This window comes from Rhopilema esculentum, chromosome 3, assembly GCF_057945365.1.
Source record: "Rhopilema esculentum isolate cy_ngs chromosome 3, ASM5794536v1, whole genome shotgun sequence".
Lineage (NCBI taxonomy): Eukaryota > Metazoa > Cnidaria > Scyphozoa > Rhizostomeae > Rhizostomatidae > Rhopilema > Rhopilema esculentum.
This window is the reverse complement of record NC_142817.1, coordinates 9174867-9199565: the sequence shown is the minus strand read 5'-3', so window position 1 is coordinate 9199565 and position 24699 is coordinate 9174867. Positions and strand designations below refer to the sequence as shown.

General features: G+C 36.4%; 2 protein-coding genes across 5 annotated transcripts; both read left to right on the top strand.

Annotated features, from left to right (window-relative positions):
* The first annotated feature begins 1976 nt into the window (after positions 1–1976).
* Positions 1977–24626, top strand: LOC135692526 (NAD-dependent deacetylase sir2A-like). 4 transcript variants are annotated; one of them, XR_016144499.1, is made up of 5 exons: positions 1977–2123; positions 3090–3306; positions 4305–4382; positions 12439–12518; positions 19623–24563. XR_016144499.1 is itself a non-coding variant. In XM_089112026.1 (4 exons), the coding sequence occupies exons 1-3, from the start codon at positions 2040–2042 to the stop codon at positions 4364–4366; spliced, it is 363 nt and encodes a 120-aa protein (XP_088968152.1). In that variant the 5' UTR covers positions 1977–2039; the 3' UTR covers positions 4367–4382; positions 12439–13871. The 4 variants fall into 4 exon arrangements, 3 of the variants coding, with proteins under 3 accessions (XP_088968152.1, XP_088968156.1, XP_088968160.1); XM_089112026.1 differs by lacking the exon at positions 19623–24563 and having other exon boundaries at positions 12439–13871; XM_089112030.1 differs by lacking the exons at positions 12439–12518; positions 19623–24563 and adding an exon at positions 5493–5627.
* LOC135692522 (protein phosphatase 1 regulatory subunit 3B-like) lies at positions 8683–9824 on the top strand. The gene has a single exon (XM_065210678.2). It carries the CDS (start codon positions 9032–9034, stop codon positions 9734–9736), a length of 705 nt encoding a protein of 234 aa, XP_065066750.1. The 5' UTR covers positions 8683–9031; the 3' UTR covers positions 9737–9824.
* Positions 24627–24699: the final 73 nt, after the last annotated feature.

The window sequence follows — 24699 nt, the reverse complement described above, 5'->3', positions numbered from 1 at the left end:
TGTAATGAATTTTTTTGAAGTTCCAATTGCTCCATGTTTTTATATTTGACTACAGTAGTCAGAAACTGTATGCAAAGGAGGTTTGAAAGGCCACAATGCTACAGTAGCAATGTTTTATCAGACGCAACAGGAAGGATTTTGTGCTTTAAATCCACAGTCGGAACAAAATGATAAAGAATTCCCTGAAATAAAACTAACACAAACAAAAAGAGGCCCCAAGAGTTTTTCGGAAGATTTATTAGGTTTCATAGGGTTAATGTTTCAGCTTCTTTATGTTTCATGTGAAATTTTTGCAAAGAACATTGCCTCCGCAAGGCGGGAAAGGTATGGTAAACGAATTAACTACGCACAGTTTTCAGAATGATTCATGGAATGGTCAGTCCCAATTGATTCATGATGATAAGTACCCGGGGTCCTAGAGTCTCAATTTTTTAGTTTCAGAAAGAAAGTGAGAAACTAGTCACAGAAAAATTTTTCTAGCAAGGGTTGATGTAATATTCCTGCCTAAGGAATTTTCAAAAGGAAGATTCTACCGACAAGACAACTACATCTCCGGTGGTAACTACTGAACCGGAGTTTTTTTGTAACTACTAAGACAAAGTTTTTAGCTCTCAATTCATTTTTCAATAACTCGTGAAATTATTTTATCTCAGCTTCGACAAATAAAATATTCGGACTTTCGCACTTGTTGAAAGGGAGGCCTTGTCTTGCCAAAGAATATTAGTCCGGCCCTTGGATTCATACTTTCATTGGAACTAGAATGAAAACAGGTCATTCATATCACAAACAAATTGCACCATCACTGAGATATTCAATCTCTTTATTTACGAAACAACAAAAAAAGTTGACATAAGCCAATGATTACAAAAAAGTAAATTCTTAAAGTTAAGAATAAACTTTACACAAAGTCATGAAAACATAATATTTCTGCTGGCATAAACGGTATTGGTGATATCGAGATTAAAATGTTATCGAGATACCAGATACAATCTGATGGATAAATTAAAGCCAATTCATCACATTTTCTACTTGGAGAAAGGAAAACTGCAAAATAGTGTGGTGTGGAAAAAAAGCTGCAGATGACATTAAAACCAGTCAAGAAGGTATAAACTATGAAACATCTAAACTACACGTATTTCTTTATTAGAAAATAAAATAAATTTTCTGACCATTTTGCTATCAAAAGTTTCTCACGTGTTTCTTAAACTTCCTAGGTAATGAATTTTTAAAACGTGCTCCCAAGGTAAAGTAAATAGTTTACTCACATTCAGAGATAAACTAACAAAGTGATCGTGGAATTTTGTTTTCCTAGTATAACTAACTCTGTTGAGATCAGTAAACAGTGAAGCTCATTGATCTTCATGAATGTCAATTTGAAGTCAAAATAAATTTTTAAATGGGAACTTACTAATGGGAGTGTGCAATTTACTGAGGATGTTCAATGTCAAGACTCTTTCGAACTCGGAAAATTAAAATTGCAAATTACAAAAGTCTCTTAGCTTTTTTCTTTTGGGTAGGGTTGTTTCTTAACTTTCGAAAAATTGAGCCTACCGTTTCCTATATCCTGTTTCTTATAAAAAAAATGAGTTTATCACCTTGCATCTCCGTTTATTGTACAGACGCTTGTTATGTTATTGTTTTCAAAAGAAAATTTCCCCGATAGCCACTGGAAAAGACCCATTATTTGGGCAGTCACACGGATGTGGGTATCCTCTCTTTCTTTTTGTGATAAATTCACAGAACAACTCGTAGCTGGTATCATTGCGATCATGTTCAAGATTAAGAAAAGATACATTTTACTCCATAGATTATTAGGGAGAGGCCTTGATTAGTTTGCATAGATATTTCCATCCTACGCTGCTAGGTTTATCCACTCCACTGCTGTACAACATGTTTCATATTCTCCACTCTACGGCATTTCTACGGATTTTATTTTTTTCTGAATGTTCCACATCCGTCACACGCTTTTCTCAACGCTGGTTCAGTATGAGGCAAGTCCATAGTCACTTCATTTGGAGGCTGCTAGGAACACAATCAACATGGCGGAAGCGTCTGCAAGTTCAGAAAGTTCTGGGGGGAAAGGATTTTACGTAACTCCGAAAAAAGATTGTCCTCACGTAGCGGTATGGCTGATATAACTCTTTCATCAATATATTTAAATTTCTATTTACTTGGGCAACGGCAGACTGCAAGAGCGTGCAACACCCAAGACATTTTCCTTTTAAAATGTCTAGTACCAAACACCAAACTGGAAACTTTGTTTCTTGCGCGGTTCATTTTAACAATTTGCTACTGTGCGCCTGAATTTACGCACTTTTAGAAATTTGTAGTGTTGAAAAAGTAGAATTTTAAAATGAGTCTTGGCTGCAGTATAGGTGTGCTGAAAGAGCATAGCAGCAAGTACCACACCTGATATCATGTATGATGGTGTAGAGTGTGGCAAGATTGAATTTTGAGATTGGCATGGATGTATCCAAATATTTAGAGAAGATAAAGAATATCATTCATTCAAGAGCTTAAAAATAGGATGAATCAACATAACCTTGCATTGGTTTGGTAATAAAATAATTGTCAATCATGGGTGTTTTCTTCTCTTCATTTTGGCTTTTTTATTGAAATCTTTTTGGCTTTGATATATTTCTGACATGAAAATGATTTCATCGTTCTTGAGGATGCATTTTCTTTGCAAAACTCAATAAAATTTACATGAATGAATCTTAAAATATTTCCAAATACTCATGTCATGAGTAAATGGCATGCAAAAAAATTACTGACATGAACTCTAAAATGCAAGGATGCAAATTAGTAATTCTTGAGGAAGCTGTATTGGGAGAAATAAACTGTAAATTGAGAAACTCCAATTTGTGTTTTCGTTAAATCTGCAAAAATATTCTTTTTTAAACTCTTCATGTAACTGTAGGTATCAAGGCTGTGAAGATGATCTTGGTTACAAGGTTTGATCTGAACCCTTCTTGTAATTGCAAATGAAAATCTGTTTTTCAACATGTTCTTTATCTAATTTCAGTGCATGTTATATCAGTTGATTTTTTGTGTTTATCCATGTTTATAACTAATGGATTCGATAACAGTCTGTTGTAGCTGGGGACCAGAAAGTTGGCGTTGACCCAAATGAAAAATGTAACAAATGCGATGCAAAGGGAGAGAACTGGCTTTGCCTTTCATGTGGCTCCGTATTTTGTAGCAGATACGTGAATGAGCATATGGTAGTCCATAATCAGGAAACCAGTCATCCAGTAGCAATCAGTTATGCAGACATAAGCGTATGGTGCTACTCCTGTGATGCCTGTAAGCTGATTTTTTTCTTGGTTCAGATCCTGCCTTTAGTTATTTTATTATTTTTATTAGTTAACCAAATTTTGACTCTAACTGGGTGTGACATATAAGTTGGAATAAGCAAGGAAACTTTAAGGGTATGCGGTCCCAGGTACAATGTTTGGCAAGGTGACAAAAGAGATGAAGCACTAGAAGTTTACCCCAATGGCAATAAATTGCACATTCCATAAAGTCTCTTTCAAAAACTCTTAGACTGTGCAGTGAGTTTATACAATCATACATTCCAAATTGCAAACGTTTTTGTAGCCATGGTTTTACCCATGTGGACCTCTGTTTTCTTTTCCTCTTTCGTTTTGAAATTGTGGCAATAATAATTGCAGCTGCAGCACGTTCTGTGTTGATATCCATCGCAAAACTGAAGAATTTTGACTGATCGTGTAAACATGCGCTCCTTCAGTTAAACTGATGAAAAAACAGATGTATAGAATATTTGGGTATTTCAGCCTTAAGACTTTGCATTGAGTGTGGTATTTCTGACAATATTTCTAATTGAATATTAAACAAAGAGTAAGGTGAATTACAGAATGACTTTTTAATGATGACCAACGTTTGGGAAGAATAGAAAATAGCAATAGTAGAAATTGCTAAATAGCAGTTTGAGATCCAAGGAATAAGTTGGTTGTATTCAATTGGAACCACATACCCCAGTTGATTTATTGTGTTTCTTCACTTTGCTACATTTGAATGGAATCAAGCAGCAATTCCTAAAGCTAGGTGAATTTTGTTTTAAAAGTATACCAAGTGAGGGACATTTTATAGTCAACTAGGGTAATTGGTAAAACATTAATATAAGCAATGACAATTTAAAAGACCAATGACAATGCAGTGATACTTCAACTTGGAAATTTGCATTGACTGTCTTTAATCTCTTTCATGTTTGCAATCATGCAGTTAGAACAGTGTTCCTCATTTTATCCAAACTTTTATGGAACTGATTATCATCAATGCAGATATAGAGTCGCCACTGCTGCATCAAATCTTAGAAGCTGCTGCAAAGGAGAAATTCAAGTAGCAGACTTCAAATACTGGCAAGTACATTTATAACATCATCCAATGTAGCAAACACGCATTAATTTTCCATCAATTTGGTGCCTAAAACGTATTTGGATAACCCAATGAGACTACTGGCTGCCTTTGCTGAAGAGTATTCAACAGTTTGTTCCTTGAAAAGATTATTATTGAAGCTGGAATAAATTCCTTGGCTTTTGTTTTTGCCATCAGTTGCGTCCTCCGTCAAAATTTTTGTTCTCGTTCGTCGTGAATTGTTTGCTTGTTAAAAAAAATTGTTTCTTGACGTACGTTAAAGTAACTTTCAAGATGACAATTTAGGTTCTCAAGGCTTGAATATTAATAGGCATGACCGGGTCATTTTCGGCCTTGAAAGGTAGATGTTTCACACAAATTTTGCTCATGATTTAATTTTTTTTAAATTTGGAGAAGCGCAATAATGAACTCATAGCATACTGAAGCAAGAATAAAAAAGGGCCCTAGCTAACTATTTTCCACATGATGACTATTTTCCACAGTGAAACTTCGCGTGGTCTAAAGTACTCGGGTCATGCTTTCTTCCATTGAAAAGAATTGCTTTCCTCCGACCAAAAAGGTTCAATTGTTTATTAATTTTCGTGGCGATCTGAAGCTCGGTATGTACGCACTAGTCAACGATTTGTCGATTGAATAAAACGACACCTGGATATGAATTATCTACCCACTTTCGGGCATTATCTGACGTTTATGCTCTTAAAAAAGTGTCGGACAAGAAGTGATTCAGTATGCAATGTTTTGTGCTATCTCCAACTTGATTCGGTTTTTAAAAGCAAGGATAAGCATATTTATTGAATTGTTTTTTACGGGAGTTATACTGAGAAACAGATGTCACAGAACAGTAGAGAAGACCGACTCCTGGTGATATACCTTATTCTCTCGATTAAACGTCCTGTGGCTATTATTTATTCAGCCATTGCCCTATTCTAAGCGTGTTTTCCCCACTAATAGTGGCCTTGAAATTTTAAATAATGATCTGAGAAAAGCAAAATTAGTGGGAGAAATGAAAAAGTATAATAGCTCTTTCTAGCCGTAAGAATCAAAGTCAAATAGATCGCACCTAAATATTGCCGGTTTCCTCTTGCTTCCCCTAGAAACTGACAATTTGCCAGAGGCTTCGTCTACTTCTTCTACGCGATGAATACATGAAGCTACCCATATAAAGCTTGACAAGAGTTCATCTTTGAAGCTGCTTTCATAACTAACAATTCAACACAGTATTACACTGGTATCTCAATTTGTGCTTTTTCATCCATTTTTCTTAGAGAATGAGACATAAACCATATGTAAAATTGTTACTGGAGATTCATCTGTTTCATTAGTTCAGATAAGCAGAGAGAAGCATCGCAAAATTATTTTATGTAGTCGTGCTTTAAATTAATACTAGCCCAACCCAAGCGATGCTGAGTGGTTGAGAATAGAAGAAGAATGACAACAAGAAGAAGGTTGTCGGAAAGCGAATAACAACATGACCTGAACTCAAACAACCAGAACTAGCGGCATACACTGAATTTATAGAAAAAGAAAAAATGAAGGTTTGGGTAGTAATGAAGGCTTGGTAGAGGCTGGCACTAATAAAGATGGGACACGTAAAAGAAGAAGAGACAAGATAGACAAAGAACCGTGTTTTGAAAACGCTGACAGCAAAAGAAGAGCAAATTAAAATTATCCAGATGTTATCAAATGACATAAATATAAACAGGGGTGGTCCTATGCTGCCAAATCTACAAGCGCTGGAGGAGCAATGAGGAAAACACACATGGATGAGCATTTGCATTTGCATACACACCGCTGCTTGCATTGCAGACCGTTTGAAAGGTTTGTTACAACCATTATTAATAGAGGGTGGTGCGTCAATCGATAGCTAGATAGGCAATGCAAACAACGCAATATACCAAAGAACTGGTGGGCATATGTTTGTAGCATGAAATGGTGCCAAAAGGGGGGGCACCCTCAGTGCCTGGTCTTGGCAACCCCGTGAAATTCCTTTGAGCAAAGTAAGCACGTTTTATCTATGACCATGACAACAAACCAAAACTCAGATTTTGGGATAGTTGGAGGGTCATGGTAGCCAACCTTCTGATAGAAGATGGTACCTGATGATGAAGCACGTGAATGCTAATGGAATAGTCCAGGACTTTCAGGAAGATCTAAACAACGTCAGGTATTTACATGATGGAAGCCATTCAGAAGAGCTTGGTTTTGTCGTCAATACCGATATGCAGAAGATGAATGATGCATCGAATGGCTGCATAACAATGTCTCTCAGAACTGGTACGATCGGTTGATCGACTTCAAATCCACAGCAATTGGGGCGTGGTCAGACCCACATAGATTTTTTATATTCTTGGAAAATACCTTTAAATTAGGTACTGAGGCTATTTGAGGGAGGCGCTTTTCGAAGGAGCCCTTGTTCGAGTGAGTGTTTAATCGAGTAAATATGGCACTTGCATCCATCTCGAACTTTTATTCAGGTATCCATGCAAATGCTCCTTACGAAACACTGGAATGTGTCTTTGAAAACGACAAGTAAGCACTAAAAACCAATTATCATTATTTTTATTTTTTTATTAGACGGTTCTCTAGGAAGGATAGAATATTTTGGGGCACTGTTGTTTGCAGTGGCAGAAATTATGGGGGTTTGGGGGGGCTCGGGCCGCCCAATCAGCGATGTGGTCGGAAAATTTGGGCTTGCTTCGGATAATTGACAACAGTTTAATGTGTCGAAATTACTCCGAGAAATCGTTCTAAAAAGGTATTTTCAGCTAATCTAAGGGGCGTAATTTCCAAAAATTATGATCTGCATTTTCCCTTTTTACCCCCAGAGGCCTATATAACCTCTCTGTGCCCTTTTTGCAAAATTTGAACATAGCTTATAAGAAATCAGCCAGTACTAAATAATCAATCAAACAATTTATGACCAAATTCAAAACTGCTTGTGAATTGTATATTTAATTTCAATTACGTACAGTTTAGCCGAAATTTCCATCAGATTGTTCCGAATAAAAGTTATTTTCAAACGTATTTCTTACTGACGAAAACAAAACAAATTGCATAAAATGAGCTACCTTGGGTACATACTCACTCTGTCTCTTATTTTATTTAAAGTGAGTCTGGTACCCAGGGTAAAAATGAACGTACGACGTGTTAAAAGTGTAATCGGTCGATCTCTTGTATCATCAATTGTCTTAGATGAGAATTTTTTTTGGAATTAAGCCTATTAGAATGGCTAAAAATGCATCTCCCAGACTAAAAATTAACAAATTACTATACCGCTCAGAATAGACCATTCGAGGATTTTCAGAAAACATCGATTATTGATTTTTAGAAAAACTTTGGGAGGAGAGTAGTCATGCCAAAACTCTAGTGACAGACGTTGGGGAAAGAAAGGGTGACCATTGGCATTGTACGACAAAAAGTAACAAAAAATAAACAAACAGAACATAACGGTAATAATATGCAAAGCGAAGCAAACAAATCAACAGTTTCTGGTGTATAATAGTTCACAGTTACTATGTTTTAAAAACGTTTTCTCATATCATTTTCTGCGTCTTTTCTCTTCCTTTCTTCGATGTCACTGCTTCAAAATACTTAATATGGACTTGATTGAGGCAGTATTCGCTTCATGCGGAAGGGATAAAGAAGAGTCATGATGGTATTAAAAACATTCAATCAAATTTAGCGGCACGTGAGAGCACTTTGCTGAGTGTAATTTTCTGCTAGTGGGTTGGTTACTCAGGAATATTCTGCTAGTGGGTTGGTTACTCAGGGATATTCTGCTAGTGGGTTGGCTATATGTGTATTTCTTGTGCTTCTATATCATCGTACAGAAAGAGAATTTTCAGGATCTTAAGCCATTTCAAGGCCTCAGAGATGGCAAAATCTCATGAGTTTCCGGGGGCTCTGCCCCCTGGACCCATTGAGGGGCTTACAGCTCCCCCAGAGCCCCGGTTATTACATGCGTGCCTCTGACACGCACTTTGCACAGCCTACCTCTAGAGGTAATCTTTTTATCAAACTACCCTGATTGTGCAGTGATAAAATTTCCTCAAAATAAGGCCTGGTGTGTTCAAGGTGTTGCCCAAACATTCATGTGGAACGATGCAGAACGCTTGGTGGAATTATGATGTTGATTTTTCAAAGGTTGTTCTAATAGCAATGAATCCTCGCTGTCAAGAATCGATTGTTCAATTTAGAACCTCACTATTTTAATTTTATTAGATGTCTGCCCTCTATTTCTGACCTTCACTTATGACCTTGTTAAAGGAATGGTCACGTGTTCACTTCAGTTGTTGTTTTGGTTGGCTGTTTGACATTGTCTTGTGTTGTGGACTGCAGTAAAGTTTATTTTATTCGCTGAACTTTTATGAGATATGGAATTTGCGTGAATAAGTGCACGAACGCTACGTAAGCAATTCTTTCACCAATTATTCGAGGATTTGGCCATAGTTGAGGACAAATGGAATATGACTTGATTTAGGCCATTATTTACTTTTCATTTCGCTGCCTTCAGCTGGCTTCGTTCCCAAATGTTCTCGATTATTCGGCGTTTTCAGCTGCTTGTAGAAGTCCATGGACCTAGTTTTGGTAGTTTATTTTTTAATCTATTCGCCTGTTCATCTTAAACTCAATAATGTCAAGGAACAAGACAAGGATATTTGAGGAAACCGTCTCTTTGTCGTTTGCAATGGCGAGGAGTGCTCCAACAAGCCCACTTTCAGATAAGAAGTATGTGCATTTTGCTGAGGGTGAAGATCTTGTAAACATAAAGACATTTGTTCCCAGTTACGACGATCTCGATGCGCTGAGAAAAGTTTTCTTAAACGAAGTTCCATTAGAAACAAGAACTCACAACACCGAGAATGACGACGTAGGTGAAAACGAAACTAAATTCAAGAAACTTAAAGGATCGACAACATTGCTTGCCAGACGAGTTCGTATCATCCGTACTCTAAGCAATGAGAATGACTGCCTGTCTGCATGCTATGACAAGGTACAACCAGAAGAGGTTGAAGCAAAAGTTAAACAGACAAACGTTTGTTTAGCTGATACAAGACTGAATGGCAGAACCGTCAGTGGTTTTGTTATTGTGAACAATTTGGCCTTCGAGAAAACTGTTATGATTAGATATACTTTTGATCAGTGGAAAACATTTTTAGAGTCTCCAGCCTATTATGTCTCATCAGCAGATGGTACCAAGCGAGACAAATTCGGATTTAATTTGACATTTCCAAATGATAAGATTGAAATGCATTTTGCAATTTGGTACAAAGTAGATGGCATTGAGTTTTGGGACAACAACTCTGGAAACAACTACAAAATTGTTGATTTTAGTTAAATAAACTTATTTGCAATGCAGTTTTTTTAATTTTCAGTGAATAAAATATATTTGTTTATACAATGCACAACACGCTTTCAGCTTGCCAATCAATAGTTGTCTATTATTATTGGAAAAACCCCTTTCAAGCTTGCTATGAGTCAGAAGCAAATATCAGAGACTGGAAATCTTGTGTCTGCTTTCAGCTATTCTTTTGATGGACAAAAATATGTGGCAGTTTCTTGCTCTCTTACCTAACCCACCATGCAAATTATGTTGCAAATTTATTTATGAAATTGTATATACTTAGGCACATATTAGACTGATATAGACATTTCTTCTATTGCTAAAAAACCATCTCAAAAGCTCTGGTTCTCTAGGGCACAAACATTTTTCTCACCATGACAACTATTAACAAATTATAAGTTCCAGATCTGTCCATTTGTCTTTCAATATATTTTCTTATAGTTTTGTTCTCATATTCGGGGAAGGATTGCTCTAAAGTCTTACCTGTTCCTCCTAAACAAAATCCAATCCAAAGCCATCCATATCCAAAGCCATTTCATTCACAACTGCAACCTCACAAAGCCTTTTCAACCTATTTCTCATTTTCTGTGTGATCGATCTCTCATTGCTCACAGGATATCAGTGATATGATCCCTGGTTCCCTCTGGAAACTCTTGTAGTGCTTACTCTTTTCAAGTCTCTGCCAAATTCACAAACTCGGTCACACAACTCATCCTTCCTTCCTAGATCTCGTAAACTTTTAAACGCTCTACCCTCTTCCTTCTTCCCAGACTCTTATAAACTGTCTTTATTCAAAGCCAAAATTGACAAGCCAAATCTTTACCTCCCCAATTCCTAACCCCTTTTTTTCCCATGCTTGGGCATCACTATAGGCTCCCTGCCCTTTCCTCAATATTACTAACTACAAAAAATGTATATATTAACTCAAGCATATTTGTTCACAGGTCAGAGGCCTTACCTCTAAGGCCGACAAATCGGAACTGAGTACCCCTTGAGTACAATAGCTAGCAAAGACCCTGCTTGCAGCTATGTGTAGCCAAAATTATACCATGTTTTTCCACCTGGATCAAGAAATGGGGTTGTAGCTTTGCCAATCTTACACTTTGGATGTAGAGATGAAATACTGCAGAATCTCTATTAAGCCCCCTCTATTAAGACCCCTCTCTATTAATTCCCTTCCTCTATTAAGTCCCATACCTATTAAGCACCCCTCCTTATCAAGCAAAAACTTGAAATAAGCCCCCCCCCCCTCTTTAGCCTTTGATGTCAGACAAAAACATGCGATTTAGTGGGTCTCTTATGATAAGATCATATCCATCAAATACAGCCCATGCAGACTTAATTGTGTGTCTTAGAAGTCAGTCCCAGGGTTATCAATTTATCCTGGTGATTCTGATGAAGATAAGGACATTATAATTTATTAATCAAACTTTCAAAGCTGCTAGAAAAGTTTCTTGGGAACATTTGTATGACATTTTTATAGCAAAAAATGCAGACAAGGGCATTTTAAAACATTTTTATTTCAAATTTCTAATAAGCCCTCCCTCTCTAATTGAGTCATGAATCCTGCTGTTTTTGTTGTTGTTGTTATTGTTAGAGCCTTCCACTCTAAAGGAGATACTGAGCCCCTCTCAAATTGGTATCCCTCTTTGGCACAAAGTTTTGGCATTCAAACTGTAAGGTATCTATTGCTGACTACTTGTAAGAGAGACATGCAAGCAAAATTCTTCTTGTAAGTGAGTCATCACTCTGTTATTGTTAGTAGGCATGTTTAAAAGTAAGTGAGTTTGATGCTCATACTTTTTAACTACTAAAACAGGCAGATTTTGTATCTTCTTTCCAAACAAGTAGTGATCATCTATTTGTAATAACACTGAAGAGGCCAAGTTGAAACAGGGCCATTCTGAACAGACACAACTTGTTTTCAGCTTGTCAGAGAATCATTCTTTATTTTTGGACAGACATAAAATTTGTTTCTCAGCCTGTGGTATGGTTGTTATATATTCTTAGCATTATCGAAGATGCGAAAAGCTAAAATTTGATTTATCATATTAATTAAAGAGTATTTGTCTTCAAAAAGTAAAAATATTTTGACGAAGCAAATGATAAGAGAAAAATTGAAATAGTGAAATGTCAAGCAAAAAAACTGTAGAAATTGCTTGCAGAAAAAAGTTTAAAATAGAAGTGATAATTGGGAGACTTATTGCAAACAGGCAGCTTATTACATAACAAAGCATTATTATTTTCATTTAAAATCTTTTTAAGTTGCTTTCTTGAAGTTTTCTGGGGAGTTTCTTTTTTGGGGAAGGACACCTACTGTAGTTGTAACAAAATTATGTTTGCGCTTTTGTGTTCACAAGGAATTGTTCAGCCACTTTTCTCAGCTTTTTTCTCACTTTTCTGGCATCGGTCAATTGTAAGTTTCAGAAAAGAAATGGAATATGTTAGGTTGGCAGTTTTGCATGGTTTTCTGGGAATGCATTGACTGTAGTGAAAGGTGTACACAGGAAACGTAAATCACCTTCAACAAATATAGAACCCTGAACAAAATAAAAGTGATGGAGGGATTTCATTCACAATAGCTTTGGGTCAATTCGATCTAATTAGCTTTTGTTGAAACTAACTTTCCTGAACTTTCATTTGAAACTGTATACGTTTTTATTTGATTTCTGACTTTTCAATCTCTCATTCTACAGATATATACTTCAAGCTATCTGAATCCCAGACTGCGGTTGATACAAAACAATTTTTTTTAAATTTGCAATTGGGACAACAAGTATGTAATTTTGAGTTGTATTTTAATTTTTGCATTTGTTTATCAATACTAAGTCACAAAATTACATTGGTTACGAGTATACATGTTTATATCATCTGCATATTGATCAACTCGCTAAAAAAAAGTCACGTGCTCTAATTCTATAGAGCCTGATGACGTTGTTACATACATTAAGGGAAGAAAGTTTCGCGGAAAGAAAGTTTCGCGAATTGAGAAAAGCGGGAACCTTTGGAATTTACCAAAGAAGCAAAAAGGATCTTTCACGAGAATAAACTTTTGCGCTTTATGAAAAATCATGAATTTTGTGCGAGAAACACTTCTATTAAACTGAGGTTTCTTTCTATTTTTATCCGACTTAATGCCAACATAACAATGAAAAGAACGATAAAAGTCGTTAAAAAATCATTCGTCATCCAAGTTTTCAAAAACATCAATAGCAAAGTTCCTCAATATTTCGCAAAAATTGACTTTTGTACTTCAGGAAGTTTCGTGGATTAAATTTCCTTCCCACAAAAGTTTTTTTTCCGCGCAAGTAGTGAGGAAGGGGATAAAAATGTAATGCAATTTTGAATTTGAAAATGGATAATTGATTACGTCTTTGTCGTTTGGACATTCTGCAGGTTTTATAGACATCACTTTGATTAACGTAGCAAGATTTTGTTTCAAAAATGTGCACAATATCTTAACATCTGATATACAACTCAGCTGGAGGCTGTCTAGTCTCCTAGCCTTGTGTTTTGCTATGTGAAAAAACCTGTACAATCTAGGCTGTCAGTATTCGTTAAATGCTGCAACACTGCTTTTAAATTCGGCCCGGTAATAACAGCAGATGACCCGTTCAGAAATATTTTGAACTTTGTAACTGGCACAAAACGCAACACAAAACGCAACACAAAACGCAACACAAAACGCAACACAAAACGCAACACAAAACGCAACACAAAACGCATTTAATGACGCTGCTGTTGTCATGCTTGAATTTTATTTTCATTCTGAAATGGGGTTTGAGTAGAATTAAAGACTCAAAAACAAAGAATCACTGTTGTTCATGGGACCACACTGCATCTCACTGGTTTGTAAACATATTAAGATTTCACATTTCCTGTCATTATTTACAGTTGCTAATATGATAAAAACAAATTATACTTGAAACTGTTATTAAACATTAACGGCGTTATTTCCGGAAAACTAAAGTGATTCTTTGTGTTAAAGTTAAGTTGCTTCATTATTCAGTTTTAATTCATTTTATGCTCCTGTTACTGCGCACCTCTGTAACCATAACAACTTTGAACTTATCCTCGTTATTTGATTTGATGTTTTTTGCAAAGAGGAAAGGAATACTCACCTAAACTCACTTAACCTCAAGCAAAAGTCATGCAGGCCTAACTTCCTGATGCCACTTGAAGGCACGCACACCAAAGCACAGTCCAGCGCACATATACGCATCTTTGTTTGTGTTTCAGCTCACTGTCGCCACGACCCAACCTTATTCAAACCTGTGCAAACAGAAAAATACTTAAACTTGTTGAATTTAGGCCTACGCAAATCCAATCATAGTCACTGTCACTCGACAGTAAGCCAATCAAACTGTACCTCGCCTACTTACCTACTTACCAACAAGCTGTTCATCATTCACTCGCATACGCACCAGCAAATTATTCCCTACTTGCTTACCTACTTATTATAAACAGTTCAGGATTCGCTTACTTACTTACTTTGAAACTTTACCTAATTCGCTTGCATATTTACAGTCAAAATGTAACTCACCACTGAAGCTTCTTCTCCCAGAATTTATAGAAATTAGCCGTCAGAAAATGGGCCATTCGATGAAGTTTCATTTTCTCCTGCCATTTTTATGGTTTCTGACTCTCCTTGTTTTTCACTTCAAATTTCAGGGTAAGCTTTATTTCTTTGACGTTATTTCGGATAATTGGATTTTGCTCGCTAGGCTTGTAGCAAAAAGCGATTTAAAGCGAAAGCTGACCCACCCATTGAGTTAAAAGATCTATTTTTTTATCTCTCTTGGGTTGGTTGGGTGGGTTATGTTCATCCTTCAACATCATCACCTAGAATCTTTATGCACAGAACTATCTACTCCTGATATACTTTACTGGAGTAAGAAGAATTCAATGAGTGGAGAATTTAATGATAAAAGTTTAGATACGAGCTTCCTAAATAAATCGCAGCACTGATTCGTTTTCAAGGCGGATATCAGTCGAGGGCGATTTCTCTCCATCACCATACACATTTTCTGCTGTTCTAGAGATTGTAAAAAGTTGTAGATCTAATCTCACAACAGCATCCCTTGTCGTCTTTTCAGTCTTGTAGCAGTTGTTTTGTAGTGATTAGTTATAAATGAGCTTAAGTATAGTTTTGATGTTCTCAAAATCAGATAACTGCCCGCGTAAATCTGTCTTTCATCCACGTGAAGTTCTGTAAATGTGTCATTTGGCAGACTAGATTTAGGTGAGCAATTGACACCGCAATCTTCACCCATGCAAATGAAGTAGCACATTTTGCTTTAATCCTTTCTAAATTACTGTGTTTTTCTTTTAAATACTATTTAAGACGATTATAAAAGGAAGTATATACCGTGTTGGAAGTCTTGCCAACTCAATTTTTACTTGAAATTAGAAAGGCATGCAAGAAGCATCTGAAATCCCGCTTTTGCACACTTCGAAGCTAATTCATTGGTTCAATTATTCGTGACTATTTAGCAATTTGTTGCAGATTTCATTAACATAAAATACAAATTATGCTCCAACGGATTGGTACCAACTCACCACTCTTTTTTATTGCAAAAACTAATGATTGAAGCCTCTATATTGAATTCAAAATAACCTCAAAAAATAATATGCTATAGCCATTCCAAGAAGAGCAAATCTTTGGTAGTTCGTTATAAAGTAACAGGTTATAGTCTCAAATAAATGATTTAAATTTTTTAAAGTAAATTAATGATTGAAAAATACAACATTTGTAACTGTTGTCGTACCAAGAGCAAATCTGTTGTCGTACCAAATACAGAAATCCATTTGCTATCGATTGATTTTTTTGTTTTTAAGAAAAACTTTGCAAGCTTTATGAGTATTGTAAACGAATAATTACTAAAACTACTTTCCTGCACTAAATTAATTATGGTGTGTCCAAATGCCCATTTTTTTTCAAGAAACAGAAACATAAGGTACATCAGCCGTTAATATGATCTGTGATAATATATGCAATTTGTAAAGGGTTCTTCTTTAACTTCAATCAGTTTCATTTTCTATTTCTTATCTTTTTTTTATAAACCAGCTGCCTAGACAGCAATATTTTTAGTCGCTGTTGGACCTTTATGAGTAAAATGAAAAGTTCAAGGAATAAAATTCTTTACAAAAATTATAAATTATATATTTTCGATTTACACAAGGTATATCACATCACTAGATGTGAAGCGAGTGTTGAACTTCTTTCCCAAGCGATGAGGATCAAATCCTCCATAAGCACTCATATTTGGAAGCAGCCTTTTTGCAATTTATCAAAAGGAAATTTTTCAACATCAGACGTCACGCATTCGCATCAAACTAGGCTTTTTTCTATTGACTTCAAACCTGATTTTGTCAACCTTGCCAAGGGCAGCACTAAACGGCGACCCGAACCAGAACTTTTGAGCCGGCCTTCTGAGTAAATTGCCAACTCCTCCCAACTCTTGAGCATCATGTTGCCCGTCCCCGTCACAATTGGAAATCGTCGTCAGTCTGCTAGATAAACCCAACGATCTAAGAAGATCCAACACCATCTGTGATTCTTTTTTTTTTTTTGTATTCCTACTCGTGTGAACACTGTTTGTTTGCTTCACCCCAAATCATTACTTCATCTTCTGATGCTTTACCCTTAGCAACAAAATAGTAGGACATACCCCAAATATCATACCCTTGTCCCCCTTCAATTTTTTAGGGCTGTGGCTTAAAATCCTGCTTATTATTTTGTGCCCTGGCTGGAAAGAGCGCGATCCGGCAATTGTCCTTTTTACGTGATGTGAACACAGTGCGGGGGTAGTGCTCATTTACGGAACATTGCACAAAAATCTTTTAAAAGGACGACTTGCATTGAGTGAGCAGCTGTTTTGATACCGGATGTTTTTCTCAAAAGAGGCTGGTGTACACAATGACATGGCATGAATCATTTTAGAGAGTGGTAACTACAAGAGGGCACTTCGTTGAGTTCACCTTCATTGACTACATCTTCATCGCATTAATACTCACTGACAATACACCTTTTGACTACGTTGCGTACACTTGTATACAAATTGTCTATGCAGAGAGATGACTCTCCACAAATCGTCTCTACTTTCGCTCCTGTGTATCCTGATCTTGTTCAAAGTAGCCGTTTCAATTGCTGTTTTCGGGCATCGGGATGGCTCAGATGCATCAAAGAAGCAAGACGTCGTCGCCCTGGTTCGTATATTTCATCCATTCTTCATTCTTCTTCTCAAGTATATCATAAAAAAGCAAAGGGAATAAAAATTTATGTAAAGGTTTCGAAAAGTCGAATCCTTGAGTCTTTTCAAGCAGCTGTTTGTTCTTATATTTGCGATTGAGCCGTCTTTATCCGATTGTTCCCTAGGTTCCTATGATTGGTTTCTTTTTTTTCTATTCTAAAATTAATTTGAAAAGGGCAAAATTTGAAGACATACAATTGCTTTTCTCCTTGACACGTCAGACGTCTGTTAATGATCGTCAGAATTTCTTCGATCATCATTCTGACGTTTTTTAAGAATATCACATAAAAAGCTTTGTTTAAAAAGTGTGCTCTTCTCAAAGCTATTTTTAGCATTCTGCCGCCATGTTTCTTCTCTTTTGTTATATGTAAGGAAATTTTTAGTATTTGGCTGAAGTATATGAATTCAGCTTTAAGCGAGAAATCTTTTTCTGATTTTTGGATGGTCGGAAAATTGTTAGAATGGTTGGAAAATGAATCCAACATTTGCCAACTGCACTACTGGCATGCAGGGGCATTTTCTTCCCTACTTGTCTTGCTGCATATTTTCAAAGGCAAATATGTTTAAAGATCATTTAAACAAGGCGTAAATCACTTTTCTAATCACACATTTTCTGATTAATAGCTAAAACTTTTTCTCTTTATTACGAAGGCATCTTAATTCTTTAATGAGATCGATGTTACCTACGTGTCTGCAGCTTGGTGGAGGGGGCGTTGAGGATAACTACAATAACTATTCGTTTTCACTTTGTTCTCGTGAATGTGAAAATTGTTTTTCATGAGCGTGAAGAGTCAAATAAACAAAAACCTGAGTGGGGGCACTTGCATTTAAACGGAGATGCAGGAGATAAGACCTGAGAGATTGGCTGCGATAATTCTCTTTCATTCAAAGAGCATATGTAGGTGTAAGGAATGCAACAATCCAAGGTTTGATGAAGCTGTAAGAAGTCAAAGCAAGAATTCACCAAGTCTGCCTTAGAGGGATTTTCAATTGTAGTTTCTGTTACAGTCGATATAACGTGAATAACCTTCGTTTTGGGGCTGCTACTCGATAAGATACACTTTGTAAGTTTGGGTAAAGGCATTAGAAGCACTTGTTCACATTACAGAAATTTTCGAAAAAAGGAAAAATTTTGAAACACACTATTTTTTTTCTGATGCTCTGCAGAGTATAAACGTTGAACGTCCGAACATATATCGAAAACTCTAAACTAAGAAATATATATACCCAGTTGTGGATCGAATTAGGACATCACAGAAACGTGATCACATAACTGCAATGGTTGCCCAATTAGTGGCGCTTGCCCGTTTTTTCATTTTTTTATAAAGATATATTCTAAATCTGTGAGATGGAACGGTAGACCATCCGATAACTAAAATAGTTTTTCAATTTTTTGACATGTATGATTCACTGCTGCCAAGGAAATAAGATTTTTTAATGGTGCCTGTTTTGACAATTGAGGGCCGCCCTGCTCAGATAAAAATAACTATCATGGTATCATTTCTAATCTCGTCTAGACATCAGTGATATTATTACAGTCAAGGCCTCGTTAATCTTTCTGTAAAAGTTATTGAACGACTAAAAAACAAAGAAACAATTATAAAGAAAATAAGCATAAAAGTAGCTGCATAACGGTTATCGTTATGTCGACTAAGGTGTCATTTTGAGGATGGAAACTGGACAATAACAATAATCATTTGCGTAATAAGATGAATGGTGTGATAAACATGGTGCGATAAACATTGTGTTTGCGAGAGAAGGAGCAAAACCTAAGAATCACAACAGGAAGGTTGACTTGATTTATTTGAAATTAAAAGCAGTTTAGACCAGGGAATGATGAACGAGGTCGAGGGCATCTCGTAACAATGACCTTGTAACACAAGTTTTTTTTAATAAACGCTTTAGACATTGCGATATTGGAATGAAGACAGTACAAAAACGCCTTACGTACCCGTATCTACAAATTCTGTCTCGATTGATTTCAGTGTCTTCACTGTGTTGTACTTTGTAAATCTGTTTGTCAGATTCTCGTCTTTTGACCCATAAAAACTACAGAAAGGTGCCATTACCATCAAAATTCACTTCAAGACTGAGTGGAGCACTTTGACCTTTTGGACCTGGTGAAGGGGATGGGATATAAGTGCCATGGAAAGGAAAGTTTGACTATAAAGGGATTTTCTTTCAAAGGTTGTCTAACGATTTTGCCCACCAACTGAAGCTTTCACCTAACAATACATGAAAAATGCGCGTCACACCCCCTATACCTCCATCAACTAGGCCCCTATCTTGATGTGTTCATGTATAAATATCGCTTGCTGCTTATGGAATATCGAAATAAAAAAGGCTTGCCAAATGGTTGATCTAAAATTTTACTGTACTCAATACTAGCTAACATCATTTTATCAAAGAATAAATGAGCAACTCAAATTGAAAAATTGATGTAGTTTTTTCTTTACGGGTTAATTGCAGCCATTCGATCCCGATTCCTTTGTTGTTTTTTTCGTATGGAAGTAATGAGGTTTAAGGTTTAAAATTGGCCTGGTTAATACCCGCCTGTACCCTGAATATCCACGACTCCGTTGATTTTTAGAAAAAATATAATAATCATTGCTGTATGTTTCTTGCAGCGCCGAATAATCAAAGTTCTGTGTATCCAGTTCCCAGAAAGGTGCACGGAAGTTGACACTGAAGAGTTACTGTTGCGGAGAGAACAACTGCACAAGGCACTGCTTCTACTGAGCAAAGCATTGATCATAGGAAAGAAGAAGAAAGTCATCAACAACATCTAAACAAGCAGTTAAAGTGTTCAACGTCCTGGATTTTCATTTACCTGGTTTTTCGTTTACTGGGTATGATTTGAAAGGTTTACACTTATCATTGCTTCATTCGATTCATTTCCGTATTTCGATTCAGAAATTTCATTTGCCATGGAGAACTGGTGCCTGGTTAACTTGTGTGAAAGTTCACACGCGAAAAACATTTGACGACGCCTTATTTGCTAATTGATTCTTTTAAACTCATTCGTAGATTTAAAATCACGAAAGTAACCCCACTGTACAATTTCTTAGCTCCGAGGTACATTTTAACTTATAAAGTAATATTTGTTTTTATTCTTAAGACATTGCTCCAATAGCTCAGCTTGACGCTCCAAGACAGAACTCAAGCCTTGCAAAAATCCATTGTGACCCGCTCTGAAGAAAGTTCATAGAGATCCTAAGTATTAAGTGGCCCACTTTGGTCTGCATCATAAATGTGAAATATCAAAAACAACCTGCCACTTGGTGCCCCTCCTCGTTTTGCTCCTAGAATGCGATTTTGTACTAGAATGCCATCCCTTTGCACAATTATGAACAGCGAAGGAACAGTTTCTAATCTTGCATTTTCAAACTAATACCGCTTAAATAGGTGCCTCGTTATTTATTTCTAACGCATCAGTTTTAATCAAATCTCAATTAATTATGAAATTAGACGGTGTTGTAAAATCATGTAAATTAGGAATAGTAGTATGAATTTTATGTAACATATCTTAATTGTATTAAATGTGGCTTAAAGCCCGAAGTTTTATCAAATAGAATATCACAAAGCATGCAATTATTGAAAAACCAATGATTTCAATTGCCGTATTTTCTTCAAAGTAAGCTGTTGAATATGAGCGCGCACTTGACATTATTCACGCTTTAAGCTGCACGGACGTTTTCTGGAGTCGACCAGATACAGTGCGCGTTTTTGACTCATAGCATTGCAGCTGACGTTACAACGAGATTCAATCAGAGTTCCGGAGTGATGACGTCACAAAAATAAATTTTAATTTGATTTATTTCGACAGGGTAAATACATTCAGTAGATTTAAATAACTGCTTTACAGGGTGCCCTGCTGAAAACATAAGTCGCCTAATTACAAATTATCTTGAAGATCTAGTACAAAAGAAGAAAAGAAAAGTGCATAAAAAGAAAGGGACTCGGAAGTTAAACGCATGCCTGAATAGATGAACGACCTCTTTCAGTATTTATAAACGTTTTCCGTCTAGTTTTGAACGAGGGGCAAATCAATCCAAGAAAATCTCGTACACCTTTTATGAAAATCCTATTGTTTTATCTGAAAATCCCCAGAAATCCTTTTGTTTGAGGGAAAATCTCGTACGCTATTTTCAAGAGTGAATTGCCCCTCGGTTTTGAAAGTAGCTTGCGAAGGAGCAGTTTTTAGTTTATAGCTTGACTAGTTCCAAACAGTACGAAAAGCTCCGCTGCCCATTTGAGGTTTTACTCAGATGATTCTGAGGTCAGTACTGGTATTACGTAAGGGCTGATTGCAAGACAATTTGTGAGACATTGCATGTAGGGAGGTGGGGAGGTGCAAGCCAATCCAAGGCTTCATATACTATGCACTCTGTCTCAAAGTCAATCATTTCTTTGATAGTTAACCACCCTAGTTGTGATATTAATGGCAGCCATGTTTTATCAAAGAGACTATTTGTAACGATAAGAGCTGCCCGATTTTGTAGCTTTTGCAATTTTCTCAGAATTGTGTCACCAGCACATCCCCGAAACAGAGCAACAATATCCAAAGTGCGGATCAGCTTGAGTACATTTTTTGATTGGTTTGCAACGAATGATATTTTGTTAGAGTACTTGATCATTCCTATTCCTTGTGAAATCTTATTGATAGCAGCCTTGATTTGCTCTTTCTAATTTAGTAATGGATCAATTTGAACCCCAAGAAATTTGGTATTACCCGTGGATTTAAGCTCTATTACAGTCTAGTCATCTAAGGTTAGTTGCAGTGCTAAGAATCATGCTCTTTTTGCGACTTTAAGAGATAATGTATTTTCCTGTAGCCACGAACTTGGGTACTTGTTTGCAATGATTTCAACAGAGTACACGCTGACAAATGGATCCTCTTGCCAGTTCGCAACGTTTCTACGGGCAACTTGTTCTCACAAGAGATTCACAGCTCGCCCCTGCCCATATAGACGGTTGAGGCCCTTCAAGTGGGGTTGACATTATTTCACATTTCAAAATTAACAAATAAAATATTTCAAAATTATCAAAAGGCCCATCCTGCTTCCAAATAAGGAATTATATTTATTAATTCTTTGATTCCAACTAAACTGAAGTATATGCTTGCTACTCGCTCTATCTATGAATAGCTGGGTGGGGTTCTGGAAACACTTCAAATCTAAACAGCTCAATTATCGCTGTTTTGTGTGGCTTCTGCAAATAAAATTTATAATCATAGCATAGAATTTAATAAAACAATCGGTTATTTCGCTATTTTGATATTTCATTCTGGGAATCAATATTATTTCATATTTCAAAGCTTAAAAACCTAAATATTTCCATTTTTTCTCTAAAAATCGCAATTATTTCATATTTCAAATACCCCTTATAGGGCCTCACCGTTGCCTGATGCAGTAAATCGATTTCTATGGAAATAGCGCTATCATCCGTTTTCTGAAAAGTCTGGGGATGGCGGTTGTGATTTAAGAGACGCTCCATCAAACAAGAGGTCCTCTTTAATAACGCTAGAACACAGTCAACTACAAATAAAGTTCGAAAAATATATTTTTAGAATCTTTGGATTTGGACCACATAACCCTAGCTTTATAAAACACATCTTTTTGTGCAAAATCGATTAACATTCTTCTTTTTATAAGAACCCGATAATTTTTCCCGAGGCTTGATGTTCTTATTTTTAGAATAACTTAAAGCTCAGGTGCTCTTAATGTTTGTGATACTGCAACACCGATTTTTCTGTTAACTACATCCAACAAAATAACAGTTCTTTAGCTGACGAAATCTCCCCTGAGAAATTTTTCGGAATACCCATCTATTCTTCTTTGAATAGAAGCATGCTTATAGAAAAAATGACTGTTACAAAGTGGCTGAATCTTTCCCATTAAATCCCTGCCATTTGGCAGAGATCAGTACACCTATTTTCTAAAAAAACTTTCCATTGTCATTGTACACGAGTTTCTCGCCACATAAATGCGTTTTACCACATATTTATACAAAAGGTTTCTTTCTTTAACATGTAAGTTTGTATAACACGATAACCTGACTTTACCTCATTTATTTTCGGAGTCGCTATATAAAGCTTCATTAAGCATTTAAGGGTTCTTTTATGTTCTGTAAATAAGAAGGATAAAGAATCAACAGGATAATTTTACCGGCCCAGACAAGAAAATGTACATCAGTACTGAGAACAAGTACACTCTTTTTTTATAAGAAAACACTGTATAAGAACACTGAGGCTCGATTTGCCCAAAAAATAAGAACAAGGCTAGAACATGCTCAGCTTCAGATGAGAAATTTAAAAAAAAAGACTCGAATTTTGAAATTTTTGTCATGTCAACAGAACAAAACTATGCAAGTTTGTCCATAAACATTAGCAGCCATTGCTATATTTTTAAACTTTACCCAGTAAAACGCCTTAGATAGTAAAACGTCAGTAAAACATTATGTAACTTCTCAAATATTTGCTAAAAATCGCTCTTAAAATAAAAACAATTTTGATAACATTTGAGCTTTTTATATGTTTTATATATAAAATAGATGGAATCGATTAACAAAACTCAAATGCTCAACTTCCTTTATCTCAGTCAATTTTCAATAGATTTAACACGCGGAATGACATATGGGAAACAGGCCCTGCTGTTCTTCCAAAATCTACTGAACTTCTGCCTGACCGAAAATTTAGTGGAAAACATGCCACGCTCATCTAATTTTTGTTTTTTCTTATCAGTCCCGTTTACTATCTTGTCATGGGCCTGGGTTTTTACATCCCTGTTTTCGCGATCATTTAACAAGAACCTTTCACACAGCTGCTCGTAGAATAGATTAGGGGATGAGATACGTAGATACATGCACACACAATGAATGGAGCTTGTTTGTGATGCTGTGGTTTAGGTCCTTTGTGGCATATATGTCGGGGTTAAAGTGAATGGCATAAGATGGCAGTATTTTCTCCAATTAACGGACACTCTAAAATGCGGACACCTCTGATTAGCGGACAAATTTTTTTCTCCGATCGTTTTCTGGTGAAAGTCTCATAAAAACTTTCTAAAAAGCGGGCACTTAATTAGCGGACACTCTAATTAACGGACAATATTGTTTGCACAATATAGTCAATTTGGTTTTTTAACTTTCCAGAGGTGGCGCCAGAAATCTTCTGACAGATGGGTTGGAGCTTCCGACAGGGAGGCTAAAATGACTAAAATATGCAGTTTTCGTATGTTATTTTGTCAAATTTGCTCCGACAATTACCGAAAGTTTCCTCCGACGGAGGGGGGTGGGCTAGGTGCTTCCGACGGAGGTGATGTAGCCCCCCTAGCCCTCCCCTGGCGCCACCACTTAAAGGCGGTCACTTCCAATTAGCGGAAACTTTGCTCTGGCCCCAACGGTGTCCGCTTATTGGAGAGAATACTGTATTCGTTTAATTACGACTTACGAATGACTCTCAGCCAAACAATGGCGTATCCAGGTTTGGAAAATTGGAAGGGCAAAGAGGAATCAGTCACCAGGGGGTCCGGGAAATTTTTGTTGCCCACACGCTTAAGAGTTGGGGAAAACACGCCATTTGCACTTAGCTGCCAACTTTATGAACATACTCTTATCATAACATTGTTCACTTAAAAAAGTTATTCTCTTCTTTCCCTTTTTTTGCTGGTGCGAATTTTTATATATATCCAAACAACTTCTCAATTC